This window comes from Mesocricetus auratus, unplaced genomic scaffold (assembly GCF_017639785.1).
Source record: "Mesocricetus auratus isolate SY011 unplaced genomic scaffold, BCM_Maur_2.0 Super-Scaffold_100676, whole genome shotgun sequence".
NCBI classification, from domain to species: domain Eukaryota; kingdom Metazoa; phylum Chordata; class Mammalia; order Rodentia; family Cricetidae; genus Mesocricetus; species Mesocricetus auratus.
The window spans coordinates 98795073-98817168 of NW_024429266.1; the positions used below are offsets into that span (position 1 = coordinate 98795073).

Here is a 22096-nt window from a genome sequence, read left to right on the forward strand (position 1 = left end):
GGGTTGGAGCAGAGTTAGTTAACGGGATTGGATAACGGAGCAGGAGCTCAGGGCGTGGCCTAGGGGCCAGTGGGCGGGGTGGAGGCTGTGGGACGTAAGAGACCTGAGGCCCTAGGAGCTACAGGGCGGAGCCTAGAAAGGAATGATGGGGCGGGGCTTAGAGTGGGACGCGTTCAGGATCTGGGGCGGGGTAAAGGGGATTAGATGGGTTAGGCCGAGAGACGGGGCGGGGCTTCGATAGGAGCGGGGGCGGGGCCTAAGAGCGGTATGTGGTGTTGGCCCCTGGGTCACTGGCGTGTTGGAGGTGAAAGGAAGACGGAAACCAGTAACAAGAAGGGATGGGGCGGGGCCTAGGGAGGGCGGGACATACACAACAGTACTGAACAGGTCATTGGTGAAATATACCCAATCAGTGTGCACGACGGATTATTGACAGCCTTCCAGAATGAAGCTCATTGGCCACAGCTCGACCAATGGCTGACAAGAGGACAGGTTCAACGGTGCCGGAAAACTCCCGCCGACAGTAGGTAGGGGAAGGGGCGGGGCTCGAGAGAGGAGGGGGCTGAAAAGGGGGCGGGGCAGAGGCTGTTTATTTTAAAATTGTTTTGTTGTTGTTTATAATACGTAACGTATTTCTATTTGGTACTTATTACATTTTTATAGTTGGAAATTTTATAACTTGTTTATTTTTATTCTTACTTTATTGCTTAGAGACTGAATCTCATTCAGCAGCTCTGACTGGCCTGAAACTCTATGTAGATCAGTCTGGCCTCGAACTCACAGAGATCTTCCTGCCTCTGTCTCCTGAGTCATGGGATCAAATGTGTACGCCATCACGTCCAACCTTATTTTTATTTCTTAAATTAAAAAGAAATCTGTGTGTAATATGCGTGAGCTCCTGAGCGCATGCCATAGCACATGTATAGAAGTAGAGCCAACCGCCGGGCGTTGGTGGCACATGCCTTTAATCCCAGCACTCGGGAGGCAGAGGCAGGCGGATCTCTGTGAGTTTGATACCAGCCTGGTCTACAAGAGCACGTTCCAGGACAGCCTCAAAGCCACAGAGAAACCCTGTTCAAAAAACCAGAAAAAGAGCCGGGCGTTGGTGGTGCACGCCTTTAATCCCAGCACTCAGGAGGCAGAGGCAGGCGGATCTCTGTGAGTTCGAGGCCAGCCTGGTCTACGGAGCGAATTCCAGGACAGCCTCCAAAACAATACAGAGAAACCCTGTCTCGAAAAACCAAAAAAAAAAAAAAAAAAAAAAAAAAAAAAGTGGAGCCAGCCTTCTTCCTTCACCTGAGGCTCATGGGACAAGTAATTTATTATGTTTTATTTATTTTTATGCTTTACCTTTTTATAAATTGAAAAAATTCATTTTATGTGTATAGATGTTTTGCTTGAATGTATGCACACACGTGCAATGGTGCTTGAAGAGGTCAGAAGAGGGAGTTGGGTCCCCTGGAATTGGAATCATAGACAGTTGTGAGCTGTCATGTGGATGCTGGGAATTGAACTCAGGTCCTCTTAAGCACTGTGCCATCTCGCCAGTCCTTATTTTTTTGTTGTTGTTGTTTTTCGAGACAGGGTTTCTCTGTATTGTTTTGGAGGCTGTCGGTCCAGCCCGGCCTCGAACTCACAGAGTACTGCCTCCTGAGTACTGGGATTAAAGGCGTGCGCCACCACCGCCCGGCTCCAGTCCTTATTTTTATTCAACATTATTTATTTATTTATTTATTGAGATTTGTTATGTATACTGTGTTCTGCCTGCATGTATGCCTGCAAGCCAGAAGAGGGCACCAAATCTCATATATGGATGGTTGTGAGCAACCATGTGGTTGCTGGGAATTGAACTCAGGATTGTGAAGATCTTCCATTGTTCTTAACCTCTGAGCTATATCTCCAGTCCCCCCACCAGACCTCAATTGCTTTTTATTTTTATGACAGGATCTTATTTAGCCCAGGCTAGCTTCTGAATAACTATGTAGCTAAGGCTAACCTTGCAGTGCTGGCTGGGGATGGAACCCAAGGTGTCCTGCACATTAGGCGAGTGCTCCACTGAGTGCTCATTTCTTTTATTTACAAAGTGGTAATTGAACATCCACTGTTTGTCCTGACACAAACTACACAATACCATAAATGAGCAAAACCAGTTTCTCCAGCTATAAAAGAGGGTCCACAATGGAGCACGTCACCTGGGGTCAGTGAGGGTTAGTGACTCCCCTATCCTAAGCTGCATCTGATCCTGGAGATTTCTGGAACTTCTGAGACAGAATCCTAACTCACACCATAAAATAATGTTTCTGTTTTTGTATTTAGGATCCATGTACAATCTCAAAAGAGAACAGCCTAACAGAGGTGGGCTGTCTATGCTGCAGGGATCTCTCAGGACCTAAAAAGGTCACATAACTCTGGTTCACTTATGCCTATCATCCCAGTACTCAGGAGCCTAAGCAGGATTGTTCAGATTGTGGGAGGCAAAGACCAGAGGATATCTGGGGCTTGTTGCCAGCCTAGTTCAGTGAGAGACCCTGTCTCCCATTGTTGGGGAAGTCCTGTGTATATGTCAATAAATTACTGCTGGCCAATAGGAATCTAGATAGGTGGGGCTAGGAGTCCAGGAGGATTCTGGGAAGGAGAAACACAGGAGAGTCGAGATGTAACGCCATTGGGTAGGAAGCCCGGAAACCTCTCCGGTAAGAGACATACTTAGATTAACAATTATGGGGTAATTACTTAAAGCAGAGCTAGCCAGTAAGAAACAAGCAAGGCCAACAGCTTCATAATTAATATAGCCTCCAGTGTGTTTATTTGGGACTGAAGCGGCTCTGGAACCAGGCTGGCGGAACGGCTCCTTCTCAAGGAAAAAGCTTCTCTTAACATCCCATGAATAAGCTGGGGGATGAGGCTGCCTGTGTCCTCCTCTGGTCTCTGCACAGAAAACAAACATGCACATTCTCATGCACTACAAGTGTGCATACACTGCACACACACACACATTTTTGTTCTGTTGAGGTGACACAGCCATCATCTCAATGCTCGGGAGGTGGAAGCATGAGGGTCAGAATTTCAAGGCCAAGCCGGGCATTGGTGGCGCACGCCTTTAATCCCAGCACTCGGGAGGCAGAGGCAGGCGGATCTCTGTGAGTTCGAGGCCAGCCTGGTCTACAGAGTGAGTTCCAGGACAGCCTCCAAAGCCACAGAGAAACCTTGTCTCGAAAAACCAAAAAAAAAAAAAAAAAAGAATTTCAAGGCCAGCCTTTCCTGGTCCTTACGTGAGGTCCTCTCTAAAACACATATATTGAGGGCCTTGTTGGTGCACACCCACGATCCCAGCACTCGTGAGGTGGAAACTGGCTGATCTCTGTGAGTTCAGGGCCAGCTTGGTCTTGTGAAAAGCTGCCCCCCCCAAAAAAAAGCATATATCTACAATTTTTTAAAATGGTTCTTCAACATAGGGTTTCTCTGTGTAACAGCCCTGGCTGTCCTGGAACTCAGTGAGATCCACCTGCCTCAGCCTCTCAAGTGCTGGGATTAAGGCGTGTGCCACCACTGTCCAGCTGTTTTTATCCCACAGAGGCTGAAGCATCTTGTCCTGAAGCATTTGCCAAGTACTCCCAGCTGCCTTTTTCAGGGTGCTCCACTCCTGTCTCCTGTGCTGGAACCAGAGTCCTCCACAGTTCTTATCAAGTAAATGACTTCCCTGCTTTCTTCTAGTCACCGGTCCCTTGAGGTCATCAGGGAACATCCCCTTAGCTTTGTACATGTTGGGGTCCAATGGTCGGCAGAAACAGTGAGATTACTAACAGAGCCTGGATAGCCCCAAAGCAGCTGCATCCCCAGACAGTTTCACAGCAGCACAGATGAAGGCTTGCCCATTGCTGCTTCAGGTACATGGTCCATTGACTGCAAACTCTAGTTGCTCCAGAGACCACCAGGCCATGCACAATTAGCTCAGAATCACAAGCCCAGGGCCGGGAGGTGCAGGAGGGAGCGGCTGGAATCTCAAGTGAGCACCCAGTGGTCCACTCCACTCTTTCTTTTCTTTTTTTTCCTTGTGGTTTTTCCAGACAGGGTTTCTCTGTATTGTTTTGGAGGCTGTCCTGGAACTAGCTCTTGTTGACCAGGCTGGCCTCGAACTCACAGAGATCCGACTGCCTCTGCCTCCCAAGTGCTGGGATTAAAGGCGTGCGCCACCAACGCCCGGCTACTCTTTCTTTTTCATGAGTGCTCATCACCAGTAAAGTATCTGATCTTGGGGGTCTGTTGCATACAGTCACACTGGTCCTGATGCAGATTTACATGAACAGTGGTGTTCTACAATGCCTGGGCCCAGAGCATCCATCTTTTTGTTGAGTGTGCACACCTCACGAGATGAAGTGTTGCAGGAGATTAAATTCAGGCTTCACACATGCTGGTCAAGCGCTGGACCAACTAAGGTAAGTTCCCTGCAGAGTAGTCAAGGTCAGCTTTGACCTTGCCTGCACCAGTCCCTCTGTTGTCTCCTTTCTCTGCGTCTTGTCCCTCCCAAAAGGGATTCCATGCTCCCATCATGCATGCGGGTTGGCTTTGAACTCTTGACATCAAGCCTGGCTTCCGCAGTGCTGGGAACACTTAGAAGCTGAGCAGCGGAAGCGATGGTCTCTAGCTTCGCCTGACTGCACTAGATGGTCCTGAGGGAGGCGGGCCCGTTGCTCTGGCAACGGCGTCCGCAGACAGGAAGACAGCGACTGGCGGGCGAGGTGCGTGCGAGGTGATTGTCACGTGCGCGGGGTGGGACTTCCGGATCCGCGATATTTTCTTTCCGGTGTTTGGACGCCTGCTCCTCTCCACCCGGGCCCTGCGCCCCCGCCCCGCGGCCCTCGCCGCTGGGCCGCTGCAGCCATGAAGAAGTTCTTCCAGGAGATCAAGGCTGACATCAAGTTCAAGAGTGCGGGGCCCGGCCAGAAGCTCACGGACTCCGCAGGGTGCGTGACGCCGGCTGGGCGGCGGGGACGGCGAAGATAAAGGAGTGGGGAGGGCCGGCCGGGTGCCTGGGACCCCTCCAAGGGATGCAGAGTGGGAGCCGATGGAAGGGCGTGGCATGCAGATGGGCGTGGTTAAGAGTGTCGGTGGTGGGCGTGGCTGGAGTGGAGGGCGTGGCGTGGTGTGCTGAGTGTGGGCGGGGCCTATGGGCAAGGCGGGGTCGTCCAGGCCTGGAGACACCTGGCTGGCTGGTGGGAAGGGGTGGGGCGATGCCAGGAACGGGGTTTAAGAACCCCTGGTGGTGGGGCCATGCCAGGGGCGGGGTTGAAGAACCCTTGGGGGCAGGGCCTAGGCGAGACTGAAGTTGAGGGCTGGAGACTGAAAGATTGACAACTTGGCAGGTGGTGTGCGGTGTGAGGAGGTTGAGGGAGGGCAGGTCTTGGGTGTGATACTCTTGGACGGGTTGAGGAGGGAGAGGTTATGGGAGGGTCTTGGAGGAGTGTGGAGGCCAGGGAGCCTCACACTGTTGATGCGTGGGTGGAGGTGGGATGTCTTTGGGGGTCCTGGCAGCTGGGTACTCGCAGGAGTATTGGAGGTTGTGCGTGCTGAAGAGGGGGCCGAGGCATGGGTGCATGGCTATGAGATGCTGGAGCTGCCCAGAGGGAGTGGGGTGGAGACTGGAGACAGCTACAGGCTACCAGAGAGAAGTTTGTAGGACTGTGCAGGGAAGTAGGGAATGTGGGCCCCGTGACAACCAGGGGCTGGGGTTCAGTAGGAGAAGGAGAGGCCTGCAGGCCAAGGCTGGAAGGAAGGCGGACAAACCAGTGGGGCAGCTTCCATGATGGGGGTTGTCAGGATCCTCAGGCCAGGACCTGATAGGGGAGAGGATGTGTCTGGAGGTCAAGGGTCTGTGATCTGTGCACCTCTGTGCAAGATGGGAGCGCCAGTACCCTATTTGGGTCCTCCAGAGAGAAGACCCCCAAAGAAAAGTCGTCACAGCAGGCTGTCCAGCAGCCCCGCCAGGGCCCCACCGATGAGGCACAGATGGCTGCGGCTGCTGCCTTGGCTCGACTGGAACAGAAGCAGCCCCGAGCCCGGGGTCCCACATCTCAGGACTCCATCCGGAACCAGGGTGAGTTCCGTGCTGGGCTGCTCCTGGGGTGACATGGATTCAATGAGAAATGGTCCACAGAGGGCAGCAGTGGGTCCCACTGACACAGGTGACACCAGCGGTCCTTGGATGGGGACTTGGAGGAGACCGGGGACCAGGTGTTTACTCCTTGGCGCATTGGCAGGGAGAGCTACTAGAGCTCACTCAGGCCAGTGTCGCCCCTCCCCCTCCCCACCGTAGAGGGTCATGGGTGTGGCTGAGCCTCTAGGTTCAGGCTGGGGTCCTCACCCTATCCCCATTTCACCCTCCCACTCCCAGTGAGAAAGGAACTTCAGGCCGAAGCCACCTCCAGCAACAGCCCAGGGGCTCCCGGGACCAACTTGGTACAGTATCTGCTGGGGACTGTGCAGTGCTCTGGGGCAGTGTGGAGGCAGCTGCTTCCCAGGGAGGGCAAAAGCCTCTTGGCTGAGGCTGACATGAGCAGCACCTGTGACAGTGGGGAAACAGACTCTTGGGGGGAGGGGCGACAGCGGTGGGCCTGTATGTCCGGCTGCAAGAGCCTCCTGTCCTGTCTTCTTCAGGTACCTGAACCCAAAGAGGACATCTCTCCCCACCTGGCAGTGCCTGGTGTGTACTTCATCTGCCCACTCACAGGTGTCACCCTGAGGAGGGACCAACGGGATGCCCACATCAAGGAGGCCATCCTGTCGGTGAGTGTCCTGTGCGCCAGCATCAGGCCTGAACCATTGGACACATGGTTCCACAGATGCCCATCAAACCTAGTGTCTTAGTAGCTACTCTGCCGCTGTGAAGAGACACAATAACCAGGGAAAGGTTTTTTTTGTTTTTTGTTTTTTGTTTTTTTTTTTGGTTTTTCGAGACAGGGTTTCTCTGTATTGTTTGGAGCCTGTCCTGGAACTCTGTAGACCAGGCTGAACTTGAACTCACATAGATCAGCCTGTCTCTGCCTCCCAAGTGCTCAAGTGCTGGGATTAGAAGCGTGTGCCACCAACGCCCAGCCCCAAGGCAACTCTTTTTTTTTTTTTTTTTTTTTTTTTTTGGTTTTTCGAGACAGGGTTTCTCTGTGGCTTTGGAGGCTGTCCTGGAACTCTCTCTGTAGACCAGGCTGGCCTCGAGCTCACAGAGATCCGCCTGCCTCTGCCTCCCGAGTGCTGGGATTAAAGGCGTGCGCCACCAACGCCTGGCCTTTTTTTGGTTTTTTGAGACAGGGTTTCTCTGTATTGTTTTGGAGCCTGTCCTAGAACTAGCTCTGTAGACCAGGCTGGCCTCGAACTCACAGAGATCCACCTGCCTATGCCTCCCAAGTGCTGGGATTTAAAGGTGTGCGCCACCAACGCCCAGCCCCAAGGCAACTCTTAAAAAGGTAAGCATTTATAATTGGTCTGGCTTACAGTTAGCAGAGAGCATGGCGGCAGGCAGGCATCGTGCTCGAGAAGTAGCTGAGCGTTACAGATCATGACAGTCTGAAGAGACAAATCAAGAAATAGGGCCTGCCATGTTTTTTTCCCCCAGACAGGGTTTTCTCTGTAGCCTTGGCTGTCCTGGAACTCAATTTGTATACCAGGCTGGACTCTAATTTAGAGATCTTCTGCCTCCTGAGTGCTGCACCACCACCACTGCAAGGGCTTTTGAAACCTCAAAACCTACTCCTAGTGACACACTTCCTCCAACAGGACCACACCTCCTAATCCTTCTAATTCTTTCAAATAGTGCCACTTCCTGGTGATTAAGTTTTCAAATATATGAGCCTGTGGGGGCCATTTTTATTCAAACTACTGCACCTGGGGAGTTCTCTGATGGCCCAAGAGTCTACCCTTTGTTTTTGCCTCATCTACAAATGAGGCATAGAACACTCAAAAAATAGAGGAAGTACATTCCTATTGTCCTTAGATTCAGGAGGCTAAGGCAGAAGGATTGTGAATTTTGGGCTGGCCTCTGTAGCTCATTCGTGCGTGCACGCTCGAGCACACACACACCCACCCACCCCCGGGAATAAGGGGACATGTACACACCTGCAACCAGCTTTGACAGTACCTGGTGGCTTCAGGTGTGCATTTCAGTCCTGAACTGTAGTGCCAGGAGTCTAGCAAAAGCCTTGCTGGGGTAAATCCAGGTTGGGAAGACTGGCCTTCCCCAGCAGCTAGAGGCCTCATCCCCTGGTGTGTGACTTCATCTTCCTGGGAGCTGTCTGGCTCTCCCCATTTGTGGGTCTTCTGACCTAGCTCATGATAAGCCACTGCCCTTCCCACAGCCCACCAGTATATTTCTGGGTTCCAGCATCATACCAGCAACTCAGATTTGCTGGTGTTAATGGCAAGCTTGTGTCCCTCTGCTACTCGATACCCACTGTAACCACCATGGTTCCAGCTTCTCAGAGCATCTGGGAGTTACATGATCGGCAGCTATGGGAACCCTCGCCAGGTCCTATGGTTCACAAGGCACAGCTGTATGACCACAAGAGCCCCAGACATCTGAAGGGATGTGTGGTCTCCTTTTCCTGATTGGCTTTTTCCTCATGGTAGAAGAGGCATAAATGGCCTCCACTGAAGGCATGCTCCTTGCCCTCGGTCACTCATGACTAGCCTTGGCTTATACCACAGTGGCCTGTGATTGTTGCCCCTCTGCCCATTTCCCTGCAGTCTTATGGGGTCCTCAGCTTGCCCTCCCCTCCTCCAGCACTTCTCTACAGATCCCGTGGCTGCCTCCATCATGAAGATACATACGTTCAACAGAGACCGAGACCGTGTGAGGCTGGGCGTGGACACCATTGCCAAGTGAGCTCAAGGGGTCTGAGCATTGGGGACTGTCCCCCCTGTGCTGTGGGTGTGATGCTCACTCTGGCTGGGTGAGGCCCAGAGGGAGAAGAATGAAGTCAGGTGATTACCTGTGTGCGTCTCTGCCACACACAGATACCTGGATAACATCCATTTACACCCAGAGGAGGAAAAGTACCAGAAAATCAAACTGCAGAATAAGGTGTTCCAGGTACGCTGCAGCCACAGGCTGTTCTGGGGTCACTTGGCATGGGGTGGGCATCTTGCAATGTTGCCTGGCTTTTGTCTGATCATTTCTTTGTTGAGACCAGATGTCAGTATGTAGTTCAACGTAACCTAGTACTGGGGGAAATGCTCTTGCCTTACCTTTCAAAGCTGTAGGATGCAGACACACAGTACACTACCCATCCTTCTCATACAAGTATTTAATTTACATGGAGCCATAGCATGGGTGTAGAGGAAAAAGAATTGGCTCTCTCCTCCTCCTCCACGGGTCCTGGTATCATACTTAACCTAGCCACCTCACCAGCCCTGACTGAATTTTTTGAGTATAGCATCTTAACTTTGAAAACCACATACATGTTGGGTCTGTGATCGAAATTCACTAGGGTTGGGGACCTGGATCCCTCAAGTGGCCGCTCTTCAATTTGAATACCTTAGAAGTCACCCTGTGACATTTGTTCTACAAATACAGACATGAGGCTTGTGGGCGCAGCCACCCCAGCCTGTGCCTACAGCAGCGCCTTAACTCCAGCCACAAAGCCATGATGGCTGATGTCATCCCTAGATGGCATCAAGAAAGGCTCTTCATCAGCTGTGGGTCTTCAGCTGGGTGCCAGCGGGGGCTGCTTGGTATCAATTCCAGTGGTGCAAGGGGTCCTGGCCCCATGGCCTGGGTGACGTGTGTGTTGTCCCCAGGAGCGCATCAACTGCTTGGAGGGCACCCACGAGTTCTTCGAAGCCATTGGTTTCAAGAAGGTGACACTACCAGTGCCAGATCAAGGTGAGGGCAGCCAAGCAGGAGGGAGGGTGCAGGGGTGATGTACAGACGTGGGGACAGCTGTGACACCTCTGCAGATGGTTCTGAGGAGTTCTATGTGCTGGGTGAGGCCACACGAGCACAGCCGCAGAGCCTGGAGCAGTACAAGCAGCAATTGCTGAGTGCAGAGCCCGTGCGAGCCATGCTGGACCGGCAGCGCCGTGTCTTCCGTCCCTCGGCCCTGGCCTCGCACTTTGAGCTCCCCGCTGACTTCTTCAGCCTCACAGCAGAGGAGGTGAAACGTGAGCAAAGGCTCAGGTAGGCCCATGTGAGGAGGGGACAAGGGGGCAGTTCTTAGGGTGGCAGCCTGACCGTGCTTGACCCCACGGCAGAACTGAGGCCGTGGAGCGGCTGAGCTCACTGAGGACCAAGGCCATGCGCGAAAAGGAGGAGCAGCGGGAACTTCGCAAGTACACTTATGCCCTACTGCGCGTGCGCCTGCCTGACGGCTGCCTGCTGCAGGGTGCGTGGCCTCTAGTCCAGGGTGGGTGGTGGGGATGGCTGCACCATCTAGCTCATGCTCTCTGCCCCACAGGGACCTTCTATGCCCGGGAGCGGCTGTCTGTGCTCTTCCAGTTTGTGCGCGGGGCATTGCAGAATGACTGGCTGCCCTTTGAGCTGAGGGCCTCGGGTGGACAGAGGCTGGTGGAGGACGAGGCCCTGGCCCTGAACGAGTGTGGGCTGGTGAGCTGGGGGCTGTCACCTTTGGTGGGTTGACTGTCTCAATGCCTTGGTTTCACTCAAGGGCTGACCCCAGGGATCTGTATGGAGAAGGTGGTATGGGTTAGGTCACCCGTCTGAGGGCGGTCTGGCTTAACAACAGCCATCACAGGGTTGGGGATGGTGTCACAACCCAGGTGACAGTCTGCCTGCCCTGCAGGTGCCCTCTGCCCTGCTGACCTTCTCCTGGGATGCTTCGGTGTTGGAGGACATGAGGGCTGCAGGAGCTGAGCCAGCCACATCTGTCTTGAGGCCGGAGCTGCTTGCAGCCATCGAGCAGCTCTCCTGAATAAAGCAGGCTTGGCCCAGCATGTGCTGTCATGCTGTCCCCCAAACCCATTCCTTACCCTGAGCCCCCAGCAATAGAAGGGACACTAATAGCAGTAGAGTTGGGAACAGGGTCCTGTCTCAGGATTTGAGTCCTCTGGGCTGCAGGACAGGCCTGCCCCTTCCTGAGGCGTGTGGAGCCCCTGGGAGCCCAGCACAGGTGGCAGAGTGGGTCTGTAGCATGGGCACAGGCCTCACAAACTGGATGGAAGCAGCCTGCCCCATACCTGTGCTGGAGACAACAGAAAGCAGGTGCCTGGCAGCACAGAGCTGTATTTCCTAAGTTATGAACCCAAATAAACAAGCTATTTAAACCCAGCCTCCTGGTGTTCCATCAGAGCACACGAGGCAGCACCACGACAGTGGAAATCCTACAGCCAATGGGCCCAGGCTACGCAGCCTCGAGGCATTGCTGGAAAAGGGCATCACAGCGTACGTGCTGGGGTGGGCGGGGCAGGCCAGGCATGGCACCTCGCTTGGGGAACATGACACCAAGGGCCCCTTTTTGAGGGACACATCATCCATCTTACTGGGGACATCCTAACTAAGCTCTGGCTGGGCCCAGGACCTTTGCAGGGGACAAGTGGAAGGCCACACCCGTGTGACATAAGTCATGACAAGACAGGCTCGGGTAGAGTGTGTTTATACGTGTTCATGTTTGTTCAGGGCCCGCCTCACCGTCCCTGCACAATTCATTAGCAGGTGTTTGACCACAGCAGGCACCTGTTGATCAGCTGGGATAATGCTTAACTAAGAAGGGGAGATCAGCACACAGGCCTGGCTGGGGCTTTACAGTTGAGAGTAACTGCTCAGGCCTCCTGTAGGCTCCACACCATGGGGTGTGGACAAAGTGCTCTTTACATGGGAGTCAGCAGGAGGCTCAAGTCTGGTGGCTGCACAGCGCCACATGGCAGGCTGTTGCTAGCGCCCATCTCCATCTCCCTCAGCAGCTCTACGAGGCTGAGGGGAGGCATGGCTGCCACTGCCCAGGCCATGCCATACACCAGCCTTGCGCTCCAGGCACCTGCATTCCAGGTCACTTTTCCCCAGGTCTTTCAACTTGACATCTGTCACTTGCAAGGTGTGGGTTCAGGCATGGGAGCCTCTGTCACACTCATAATCATACAGTCCGTGTCGTCGTCCTCGTCCTCTTCTGTGTCTGCCTGGAAGCCATCCATGTCCCCAGAGCCAACCTGCACAAAATACAGCCTGTGAGCATCTTGACCCATCCACTCCCCAACACACTGTCCTGGACAGTGACAGTGTCCACACCAGGGCCTACCACTACAAGCCCTCTAACATGAGCCACATATCCTCCTAAAAGCTGCCAACAGCAGCACCCCAGAACAACCCGAGTGGCTTGGCTTCTCAACTTTGGTTTCAAAGAACCAATGGAACATCTACTTTCTTGGCATTTTCTTTCTCCTGGTGGCTAAGACTTGGAGGCTCCTGCAGCTGTGAGCATCCCTGGCCAGTTCATAGGCTTCTGAGGACAGGACAGATGAAGCCAGGGTGACCCCCACACGGGGAGGAAACAGCCCACTGGCCTTTGACGGGGAAGGCAGCTGCTTCTATACAAGTCTGAATGCCTGTTGTGCACATGCCTACCTACAACCATGCATGGTGGTGTGGAGACCAAGGCAGGAGGATCAAGAGTTGAAAGCAGCCTGGGATGCTCAGTGATTAAGAGCCCTGGCTACTCTAGCAGGGGACCTGAATTGGTTTCCAGCACTCACACGGCTGTTCACAAATGCTTTTAACCCCAGCTGCAGATGATCTGATGCCCTGAGAGACTCCATGGATACTGTGCTTACATGCACACACACACCCACAAAAACATGATAAATTCTTAAAGCAGAGAAAACTGAGTGTTAAAGACTGTGGCACCGTTAGCCCAGTAAAAGGTTGAACTACTCTGTACTCTAAATGAATACAGAACATTCAAGAATGCATGGCGGCCAGACCCAGCAGCCACTCCTCACAAGCAGATCTAGCGAGTCTGACGGAACACTGGGCTACTAAAATGTGAGCACCATGCTGGGCCTGTGCCTTCTGGAGGCAGCACTTCCAGCCACAAAATGCAAACGCCCACCAATGTCCTTTGTGGGGACATGGAGTTCTGGGCTAAGGACGACAGCAAAGTGTGCCTTTGAGCCTTGCTCCCTGCTCCTGTGGGGTACAGTCAAGATCATGAAGAGGACGACAAGAAGAGTGTCCATCCACGGTGGTAGCCAGTGCCAGTCAATACTTGGAGCCCACGCCCTAACCACACCCTCTAATATCACAGAAGAGCACCAGAGATGTCAACACGTGGTGAGCAAGCTAGACTTCTAGTGACAGAAAGGACATTTTAAAGAAAAAAAAAAAAACAAACCCTGACACTGCTTCAGTGGGCAGGGCTGCACAAGCCTCTGATGCTGTGTCACACGCTTGTGCCCATGGGCTCAGTAGACGGTACGTCAGCTGTCCATGTGCACAAAGTGCCGTTGGGAGTTAGGAGCTATTGAGCAAGAATGAACTAAGCAGTACAGTAGCAGGCTAAGGGTCACTAGCTATGTGGCCCTGATTATGGCATTCAGGGCTATGGACGGAGACGCATGGCTGCTAGTGTGGGTGGGCAGTGGGACACAGGCTCTTGGGGAAGGAAACAACTCCAGGTAACGTGACGGGGGTCATAACAGCTGGGTCACTAAGAACCAGCAACTCAGCCAACTGTGGCGCCTCGGGTGACATCAGCGTGAGGAGTAAGATGCAGCAGTAGAGGCAGCTGCTGTCCACTCGAGGCTACTGCGACTTCAAAGCTGTTGGAGAAGGGCAGCAAGATGGCCCAGTGGGTAAAGGTGACTGTTGTACAACCTGGCAACCCAAGTTCCACCCAAAAACCTACACGAAGGTGGTAGGGAACCAGTGCCACAAAGCTCTCCGCTAGACACAGGTGAGCAAGGCCCATGCCCTCTGAGGCTCACCTGTCCATCGTACCGTCTTTTCTTCATGAACTGCGTAATGCACATGGTGGCTGCTGGCTTCCGCTTGATTGGCATGGGTGTGCCCTGGCCAGGCCCCTCGGTGGAAGCATTGCCATTGTCTTCCCTGGGTGTTGAGGGCACGGCGGTGACGTAGGTCCACTGGCAGGGCACAGGCAGGCACTCCTGGCCAAAGCTCCTGAGCACCTGTGGGTGCACATACCAGCACATACGGAAGTCGGGCCGCTTCTCATAGGCCGAGTTCTCAGAGATGAGGCGCTTCAGCCTGGCCTTGGACGGCACGGCCACAGTACCTTCCGGGTTAGCTGTCTGTGGGTGTGAAGCAGGCCTCGTGGGGCTCAGCAGGCCGCGGCGGCACTGCTCTTGGAATTCGCGGATGATCACCTTGCTCCCGTTCACATTGCCATGCAGCAGTGGAAGCAGCTGGGCCAGGACTGCGGGAGGAGACAGGGTTAGAGATGAAGCCGTGAGAGGCTCCAACCGAGGCACACTTCAAGGAAAGCCACTGAGGGCTAGCCGTGTGCCCTCAGACTCCTCCTGAGTGGTCACTCCTCTCTGAATCACATGTGTCCCAGGTTTAGGACACAGGATAGCACAGTCCAGGTCAATTCTGGCTTAATATTCTGCTGTGTGACCTACTTTATTAATCACCAAGGAGCCAGGCCTGGGCTGCAATCAAAGCACTCAAGAGGCAGAGGCAAGAAGATCTCTGAGTTCAAGACTATACAATCTGGGTCACAATGCAAGACACTGACTCAAAATTAAAGTTAAAACAGTCATGGACAGCAACATGGGTGTGGCTCCACGTCGAGCACTTGGCAGGCGCATGTGAGCCCTGTGTTTGTACCCAGTGCCAAAATTGAAAAGGGCAAGCTGCTACACAGAGAGCAGAAGGCCTACTTGCTGTGCATGCAGACAGCTGTTTGCAAACAGGTTCTGCAGACTTGAGACCTCAACAAGGACACCGTGAATAGCGCTGTGCCCAGACAGACTGGCACTCTACTTACTATGCTGGTCCCTTTTCTCCCAGCTGGAGGCTCTGGGCTCTGGCTCTTCAGAGGGTGCTGCATCCAGCAGGCATGCGGTGAACTGCTGCAGCAGCTTCAAGTCGGAGCTTGCGCAGTTGGCTGCCTCGGCTGCCCATACACACCCCACTTGCACAGGCTGCAGTACACGGAAGCGCTTGCCCTTGGCTAGGAGCTCATCCCACTCCTTGGCCTTCAGCTTCTGGCGCACTTTGTGGTTCTCGGGGTCCGCACACTCCTGGCAGGACAGAGAGCAGACCCTTGTTCAGTGCCCACGCTCTCTGGCAACTCAGCACCGACACAGAGCTACGGAGAGCCAGTGCCAGGCCCTGTGAGGAGGTAGCAGCGAAGGGCAAGCCAGAGGGGTCAGTTCACACCCTGAGCTGTGTGATGAGCCAGGGTGCTCTGGTGGCTGTGCCTGTCCAGCCTCCTGGTTTCCATGACCTAGTTAACAGGTGATCAAATTGCCAACCCCAGAGCAAACACTGCCCAACAGGGCCTGGGCTGCCCAATGACAACACAGCCAGAGAGGAGAAGGCACAGCCAGCCTGCCCCCAGCTACCCTGTTCAGACTTTCTAAAATTGCAACAAGGAGCTCAGGGCTTAAGGACACCACTCAAAGTCTCCATGGCCTCTTATGGGAGAGCATGCAGGGGGGAGGGGGCGGGGGCAGCGCACGGGGACCTTCTGGAGCTGTGGGGCAGCCTGTGCTTTCTTCAGGGGGTTTGTTAGAACTCTAGGTGAAGGTGGATTTGTAGGCCAGGCTGCATGCCAATCACTCTGCAGCAGACAAAGCCCTACACCTGCTCACCGGAGCCCAAGTCACAGCAGCTGATCACCCCAATACCCCACAACAAGCCCAAGCAGGAGCCCTCACCTCAGTCACGCCTTCATCCTCAGACAGGTACCCATGGGGCACAAAGAAACCATCGTCCTCGTCTTCATCTTCCCCTATATCATCATCCTCATCCTCGAAGAAAAAGAGAAGAACTCACACACATACAAAACAGGTGTCAGAGTTCAAGGCCAGCCTGGTCTCTCATGAACACAAGTACCCATGCAGGTGCTGAGGGCTTGCAGAGCCTGCCTACAGTCCAGCACTGGCCTCACATGTGCCCAGCTCATCCCTAGCACCACAGTGCATCTGGGCACAACTGCATTGGTGTCACAGGACCCCATTAGGGCACAGGAGGCTGGGAGCCTGAAGAGTGAATACATGTAGGCAGAGGAAGAAAGGACTGGTAGGACGCAGTGTGGCTCCAATAGTTTGTCCACATGATGGGGGAAGCAGAGGCAGGAAGCACTCACTAGTCCAAGCAGGACCAGAACCTCAGATCCCCTGGTCTGCCCCACATTAGACAACTGCACAGTGGTTCCTGCAGCTGGTAGAGAGGCTACTTGTCCCTGCTGGGGTTACTCACCCCCTCACTGTGGGACAAGGACTCCCCAGGTTCCTCCTCTTCCCACTCTTCGTCACTGTCCACCTCATAGTCAAGAAGGCTCTGCAGGGAGAATGTGCGTGAGTATCACGCATAAAGGAGCACAGGAAAGTGCCCCACCCTATACAGCTCCCGGCTCACCTTGTCCTGGGCCCAGGGGTCACGGGGGCGGATGACTACAGACTTCTTGTTCCATGTCCCCCAGTATGCTGGCCGGTGGTTCTCTGAGAACTGCAGGAGCTTCATGCGGCCAAACCTCCTCCTTTCAGGCACACCATCCACCTTGCTCTCCACAATGACCACGTCCCTGGGTGGTCAGACCGTGCTTAGAACTGTGCACATGGCTGGCTGCCATGTGACCTGCCTATCCGGGAACTGTTCAGGACACCCAGGAAGATGGTAACTCTAGGGGGTCACCTTCCAGGTCCTCCTGTGGCAGGTCTCACCTGTCCATGTTGGTGCTGCGGCTGCAGACAAGTGTGGGTCCCGACCTCAGTGGCCGCCGTCCTTTCAGGTCGCTGAGGAAGGAGTTGGCCCCACTCTGCTGCTGCAGAAGCTGGTCCAGCCGATCACACAGGTCCTGGTCCAAGGTAGCCCGGCACCGTGGAGCCAGCACCATGTGTTCTTTGATTTCAAAGGGGGCAAACTTACCACAGGAGCCGGCCAGGGTCTGCAATACAACAACCCAATGCAATGCTGGCAGGTGAGAACACCGTGGCCAGTCCAGGTGCTCGGGTCAGACGACGCTGCGCTGCCCAGGTGCATGCAGTAGGTACTATCACTCGGTGGCCACAGGGAGATGCTTGGGTGCTGAAGACATCAGGGTCTTCCTTCTTTGCAGTGATGGGGACGGATCTCAAACAAGGCCAATTGAGAGCTACCTGTACCCTACTGGCCTGTCACCCCACCTGTGGAGACACAGCCTTTTTTTCTTCTCTTTTTGGTTTTTCGAGACAAGGTTTCTCTCTGTATTGTTTTGGAGGCTGTCCTGGAACTAGCTCTTGTAGACCAGGCTGGCCTTGAACTCACAGAGATACGTCTGGCTCTGCCTCCCGAGTGCTGGGATTAAAGGCGTGTGCCACCACTGCCCGGCTGGGAGACACAGCCTTTCTGTAGCCTGGTTGGTGTCAAACTCACAACTCCTCACCTCAGCCTATTGAGATGACAAGCATGGGCTGACATGCCTGGCCTCCATATTCTGTATTTTTATTTAAGGGCTGGAGAGATGGTTCAGCAGTTAAGACCACTGGCTGTTCTTCCAGAGGACCCAGGTTCAAATCCCAGTACCAACATGGCAGATCACACCTGTCTGAAACCTCCAGTTCCAGGGGCATGTTCTCTGTGGGTACTGCATGCATGTGGTGCTGGCAAAACTTCCAAATACATAAAAGTCCACACAAAGTCTCCATTCATTTTGTTATGTGAGCTTATACATGCCATGCAAGGTGTTTCCCCAATTCTACCTTCCAGATCTTAATCATGGTGAGGGCCTTTTGGTCCCCAACTTTTGTCAAAGTCACTGAGTTCTAGAAAGCCATTTTTGTTTGTTTTATTTATTTGGATTTCATTTATGAGTGCTCTGCAAAGCAGAGGAGGGTATCAGATCCTATTATAGATGGTTGGGAGTCACAATGTGGTTACTGAGAATTAAACTTAGCCATCTCTCTAGCCCCAGAAAACCAGTTTTAATGTGTGAAACTGGGTGACTAGGATAACCAGGATGAATGGATGAGACCAGAGACAAGCAGCAGCTTGGGCTTCAGGGAGGGCACACAGCGGAGTTCAGAGTCACCTCCTTCTTCTGAAAAAGGTGGCAATAGGGACTGTGACCCAGTGGACAGATGGGCAGACTCATCAAGAGTCTCACAATGCCAGCAGTGATGGCACTTGCCTTCAATCCCAGCACTCAGGAGAAAGGAGGCAGGTGGATCTCTGTGAGTTTGAGGCCAGCCTGGTCTACAGAGTGAGTTCCAGGACAGCCAGGGCTGTCACATGGGGAAAGCCTGTCTAAGTCCCTCCCACACAGAGAGAGTCTCACAGTGAAAACCCAAGAGTCCCCAGCAGGGTCCTCATCCAGCTGTGTGGCAGGAGGTTGGACTGGTCTTCCCCCATTCAGGAGAAAGAACCTGAGAGTGGGCAATGAGGGGAGCTGGCTGGGTGAAAGGTTGGCATCAGGCCACCCACCTCTCTGGCACCCTGAGCCTCTGTATCTAGGGCCTCGATGCCAGCCACAGGTTAGTCCCAACCAGTTTAGGCAATTAATAGGTGACAGGCTCCGAGAGATGGTCTCAAAAAGCGGTGAATGCAGACAAACTCATACAATTAGAAATAAAATCAAAATTTGAAAATATGGTGGAGAACAACAGAAGACACCAGCATCTGGCTTGCTAATGAGCGCACAGTCGGCTGCACCAGAGCTGAGGAGGTGCTCACCTTGGGGGCCTGCGGAGTCTTTGGCTTCTGGAAGAACCTGGTGATCTCTGCCTTCTCTGCCTTAATGCGCTGTGGTGGGGAGGGAACGGGACAGCACAGTTACCCCAGGGCACTCTGGGAAGGCAATACTGTGCTTGCAAGTTCTCAGAACCCTAACCCGTGAGGCATCCGCCCAGCGAGGAGCCCGTGCTGACAGCAGCCGAGGGAGGCCAAGGTGGGTATGAGTAGTAGGTGCACAGTCCCCATGGGGCCCACTGTCCCACACTGAAACACAGAAAGCACCCCAAAGTGTAGTGCCCAAGAGGGGCAGGGTGGGCAGCTAGGCTACCTTCTCTTCTTCCCGTAATCGTTTTTCTTCCTCTTTCTTCCTCTTCTCCTCCAGTTTAGCCCTGGGAAATAGGAGACATGAGCTGTGAGCCCGGAAGCCATTTCTCTCCCCATACCCCCCTCCTGCTGTGCTGTGACAAGGCTGTGGACCTGGGACTAATAAAACAAAGAGCACAACATCACAAAATTCTTTTCTTTGCTTCTGAGACAGTCTTCCTAAGTAACCCCAGGTTGGCAACAGCAATCCCCCTGCCTCAGCCTGAATGCTGACATTACAGGTACCCCAAATATCCATATAAAATTATTATTTTGAGGGGCTAGACAAATGGCTCAGAGGTTAAGAGCATTGACCTCTTTCAGAGGTTTAATTCCCAGGAACCACATGGTGGCTCACGACCATCCATAATGAACTCTGGTGCCCCCTTCTGGCGTGCATGTGTTCATGCAGGCAGAACACTGAACACATAATAAATCAATCAATCCATCTTTTAAAGAAATTATTATTTTGATGGGGTCTCATTATATAGACAAAGTTGACCTGCAACTCACAGAATCCCCCAGCACAAGTGCAGATTAAAGGCAGCACCACATCCACTCATCAATACGAAGTTCTCGATGCATTTGGGGATCAGTGGATAGTGACAGCTTGTCATGTATGAGGCCTTGGGTTCTAGTCCCAACATGTCAAAAGCCAGATGTAGTGGTGCCTGCCGATCACCCCAGCACTATGTGGAGTCAGGAGAATCAAAACTCCAAGATCATCCGCAGCAGCATGGCTCACTTACTCAAAAATCACTCGTCATTTATTAAGTCTCAACCACCTACTTGCAAGGTACAAAGAGAGGTGCATGTCTTTAAACCTAGTGCTCAGGAGGCAGAGGCAGGCCTGGTCTACAGAGTGAGTTCCAGGACAGCCAGGGCTAAACAGAGAAACCCTGCCTCAAAAACAAAACAGTGTTATCTTGACAGAACTGCCTCACAGCTCAAGAGCTGCTGTGAACTGTTTTCAGTGTCAAAACCTCACAGATCATCCACTGAGGCAACAGCCCAGTTAGGAAATTGAAGAAGAAGTCCTGATGGGACCAGAGCATCTAAAACCAAAACCCCCAGTAGCCCAGGGGCCACCACCAGATAAAAGCCTGCAGCCCTACAAAAAGAACACAGGCCAGAAGCCAACTGCCCTCCCCAGGCAGGCTGCGGTGAGCCAGGAGGATGGAGCAGATGGAGCGGGGAGCACTGCCTGCGGGGGGGGGGGGGGGGAGGGAGGGGGAAGGGGGCACCCTTCCTTGGGCCGCACTCACTCCAGAGCCTCCTGCCGCTCCTTGCGTCGCTCTTCCTTGAGCCGCTGCTTCTCCGCCTTCTCCTTCTCATCCTTCTCCCGCTTCTCCCTCCGCTCCTTCTCCTTCAGCTCCTTCTTCTCCTCCTTCCTTCTCCGAGCCTCCTCCTTGGCTCTCCGTGTCTCTTCCCTCAGCTTCTCCTTCTCCTCCCTCTGCTGTTCTTTGTCCTGTGAAGACGTGGCAAAGGTGCACCCCGGTGACCCATGGTAAGAAGTGCCACACACAGAGCCCAGTGTGCGGCTAGCTCAGCACCAAAGGCACAAGCGCCAGGGCCGTGGTCCTGCCAGCCCAGCTCATTCCCTACACACACTCGCGCATGACTTCATTTCTTTTGAAATGGGAGACTGAACTGAGGGCAAGGACAGGAGCCTGGTGGGTGAGTGTTAAAGCCCTGGGTTGTACCCCAACGCCCAGCAGAGATCCTTTTGGGACTGAGCGCTACCCCAGTAGGTCTCTCCAAACTGGAGTGTGAGCCCTCAGTGTCCAGCTTGAAAAAGGACCTCAAGCCTTCCTGTCCTGAAGCCTGTGGATGTGGGGCAGTTGCTGTAGCAGGCCTGCGTTGGGTGGTTCCTTGGTACTGGGGACTCCAGCATGTTTTGAAACCATGGCTGAGCCACAGCTCTCAAGCGCTACTTTCTGGCCAGAAGGTGCAGGCCCAACTGCACTGTCAGTTCCGGGTTGTTACTAAGGAAGCAGAAGCCCTGGAGACTCAGTCTGGCTGCTGCACCTTCGTGTGCGTTGCTCACACGGACTGAATTGTACCTGGCAGTGCAAGCATGCCATTTGTCACTGGGAGAATGGGGCCAGCCTGGGCTAAGCAGACAGGTATGACAGACAGGCCTGGGGTGCACCTCAGAGGACCAGTATGTTCAGCACGCAAACAGCATGCCTTTCCAATACCAACCACCTTAAGGAGCACCCAATGACACAACACTCCTTCCTAACTGCAAAGGGCTGTGTAGTCCAGTGAGCACAGCAGGGCCTAAACTTTTCCACATTAGAGTGTCCCTTTCCCCACAGGCCACATGATGACCACGAGACCAAAAAGCCACAAGCAGCTGTCACCCCTGCATTGTCTGGGGCCTCTTCCATGTGACTACCTCACACCCTTCCAAGGAGAGTGAGACCACGACTAAGGTGTTTTGTTTAGTTCTGTATTTTGTCTTGAGACAGGGTTTCTCTATGTAGCTCTGGCTGTCCTGGAACTCACTTTGTAGACTAGGCTGGCTTTGAACTCATGGAGATCTGCCTGATTCTGCTTCCTTGAGTGCTGAGAATAAAGGTGTTTGCCACTACCCCGGGCTTTTCTTACCTTTCTGAGTCACTATATAACCCCTTAACCCTGGCTGGACTTGTACTCAATGCCCCTTGGAAGGCAATTTGCCCACTGCCTGCATGTGCTAGCAGAGACCCAGGCGGGGCCTGCTCAACTCATGACACTCAGCCATCACCATTGTTAGCAGTGGCAGCTCAGGCAGCAGAGCCCAGAAGCACAAGGCTCAGAGAGCTGGGAGGACCTTACTCTGTGTAGTTTGCTCCTGCCCTTCGCCGTGGAGCCTCTGACGAGTTTCTGGTTAACCTGAAAAGAAAGACATAA

At 53.5% G+C, this 22096-nt stretch overlaps 2 protein-coding genes across 3 annotated transcripts in view; one reads left to right on the forward strand and one right to left on the reverse strand.

Annotated features, from left to right (window-relative positions):
• Nucleotides 1-4771: 4771 nt before the first annotated feature.
• Nucleotides 4772-11272, forward strand: Ubxn6 (UBX domain protein 6). Of its 2 annotated transcripts, none has more exons than XM_005081383.4 (11): nucleotides 4772-4964; nucleotides 5931-6094; nucleotides 6392-6456; nucleotides 6655-6783; nucleotides 8771-8868; nucleotides 9004-9079; nucleotides 9787-9871; nucleotides 9946-10165; nucleotides 10240-10370; nucleotides 10443-10591; nucleotides 10788-11272. In XM_005081383.4, exons 1-11 carry the CDS (start codon nucleotides 4882-4884, stop codon nucleotides 10914-10916), a joined length of 1329 nt encoding a protein of 442 aa, XP_005081440.1. In that variant the 5' UTR covers nucleotides 4772-4881; the 3' UTR covers nucleotides 10917-11272. The 2 variants fall into 2 exon arrangements, with proteins under 2 accessions (XP_005081440.1, XP_040595171.1); XM_040739237.1 differs by lacking the exon at nucleotides 4772-4964 and adding an exon at nucleotides 5236-5363.
• Nucleotides 11273-11581: 309 nt separating this feature from the next.
• The window catches only part of Chaf1a (chromatin assembly factor 1 subunit A), a 29000-nt gene continuing 18485 nt past the window's right edge, over nucleotides 11582-22096 (reverse strand). The window contains exons 4-14 of the mRNA XM_005081433.4: nucleotides 22022-22078; nucleotides 20464-20666; nucleotides 19164-19224; nucleotides 18836-18904; nucleotides 16849-17072; nucleotides 16544-16709; nucleotides 16385-16465; nucleotides 15841-15933; nucleotides 14946-15201; nucleotides 13921-14372; nucleotides 11582-12147 (exon numbers count right to left, since the gene is read on the reverse strand). Coding sequence (XP_005081490.1) covers nucleotides 12025-12147; nucleotides 13921-14372; nucleotides 14946-15201; nucleotides 15841-15933; nucleotides 16385-16465; nucleotides 16544-16709; nucleotides 16849-17072; nucleotides 18836-18904; nucleotides 19164-19224; nucleotides 20464-20666; nucleotides 22022-22078 — 1785 coding nt within the window. The 3' untranslated portion in view covers nucleotides 11582-12024. The remainder of the gene's footprint in view (nucleotides 12148-13920; nucleotides 14373-14945; nucleotides 15202-15840; nucleotides 15934-16384; nucleotides 16466-16543; nucleotides 16710-16848; nucleotides 17073-18835; nucleotides 18905-19163; nucleotides 19225-20463; nucleotides 20667-22021; nucleotides 22079-22096) is intronic.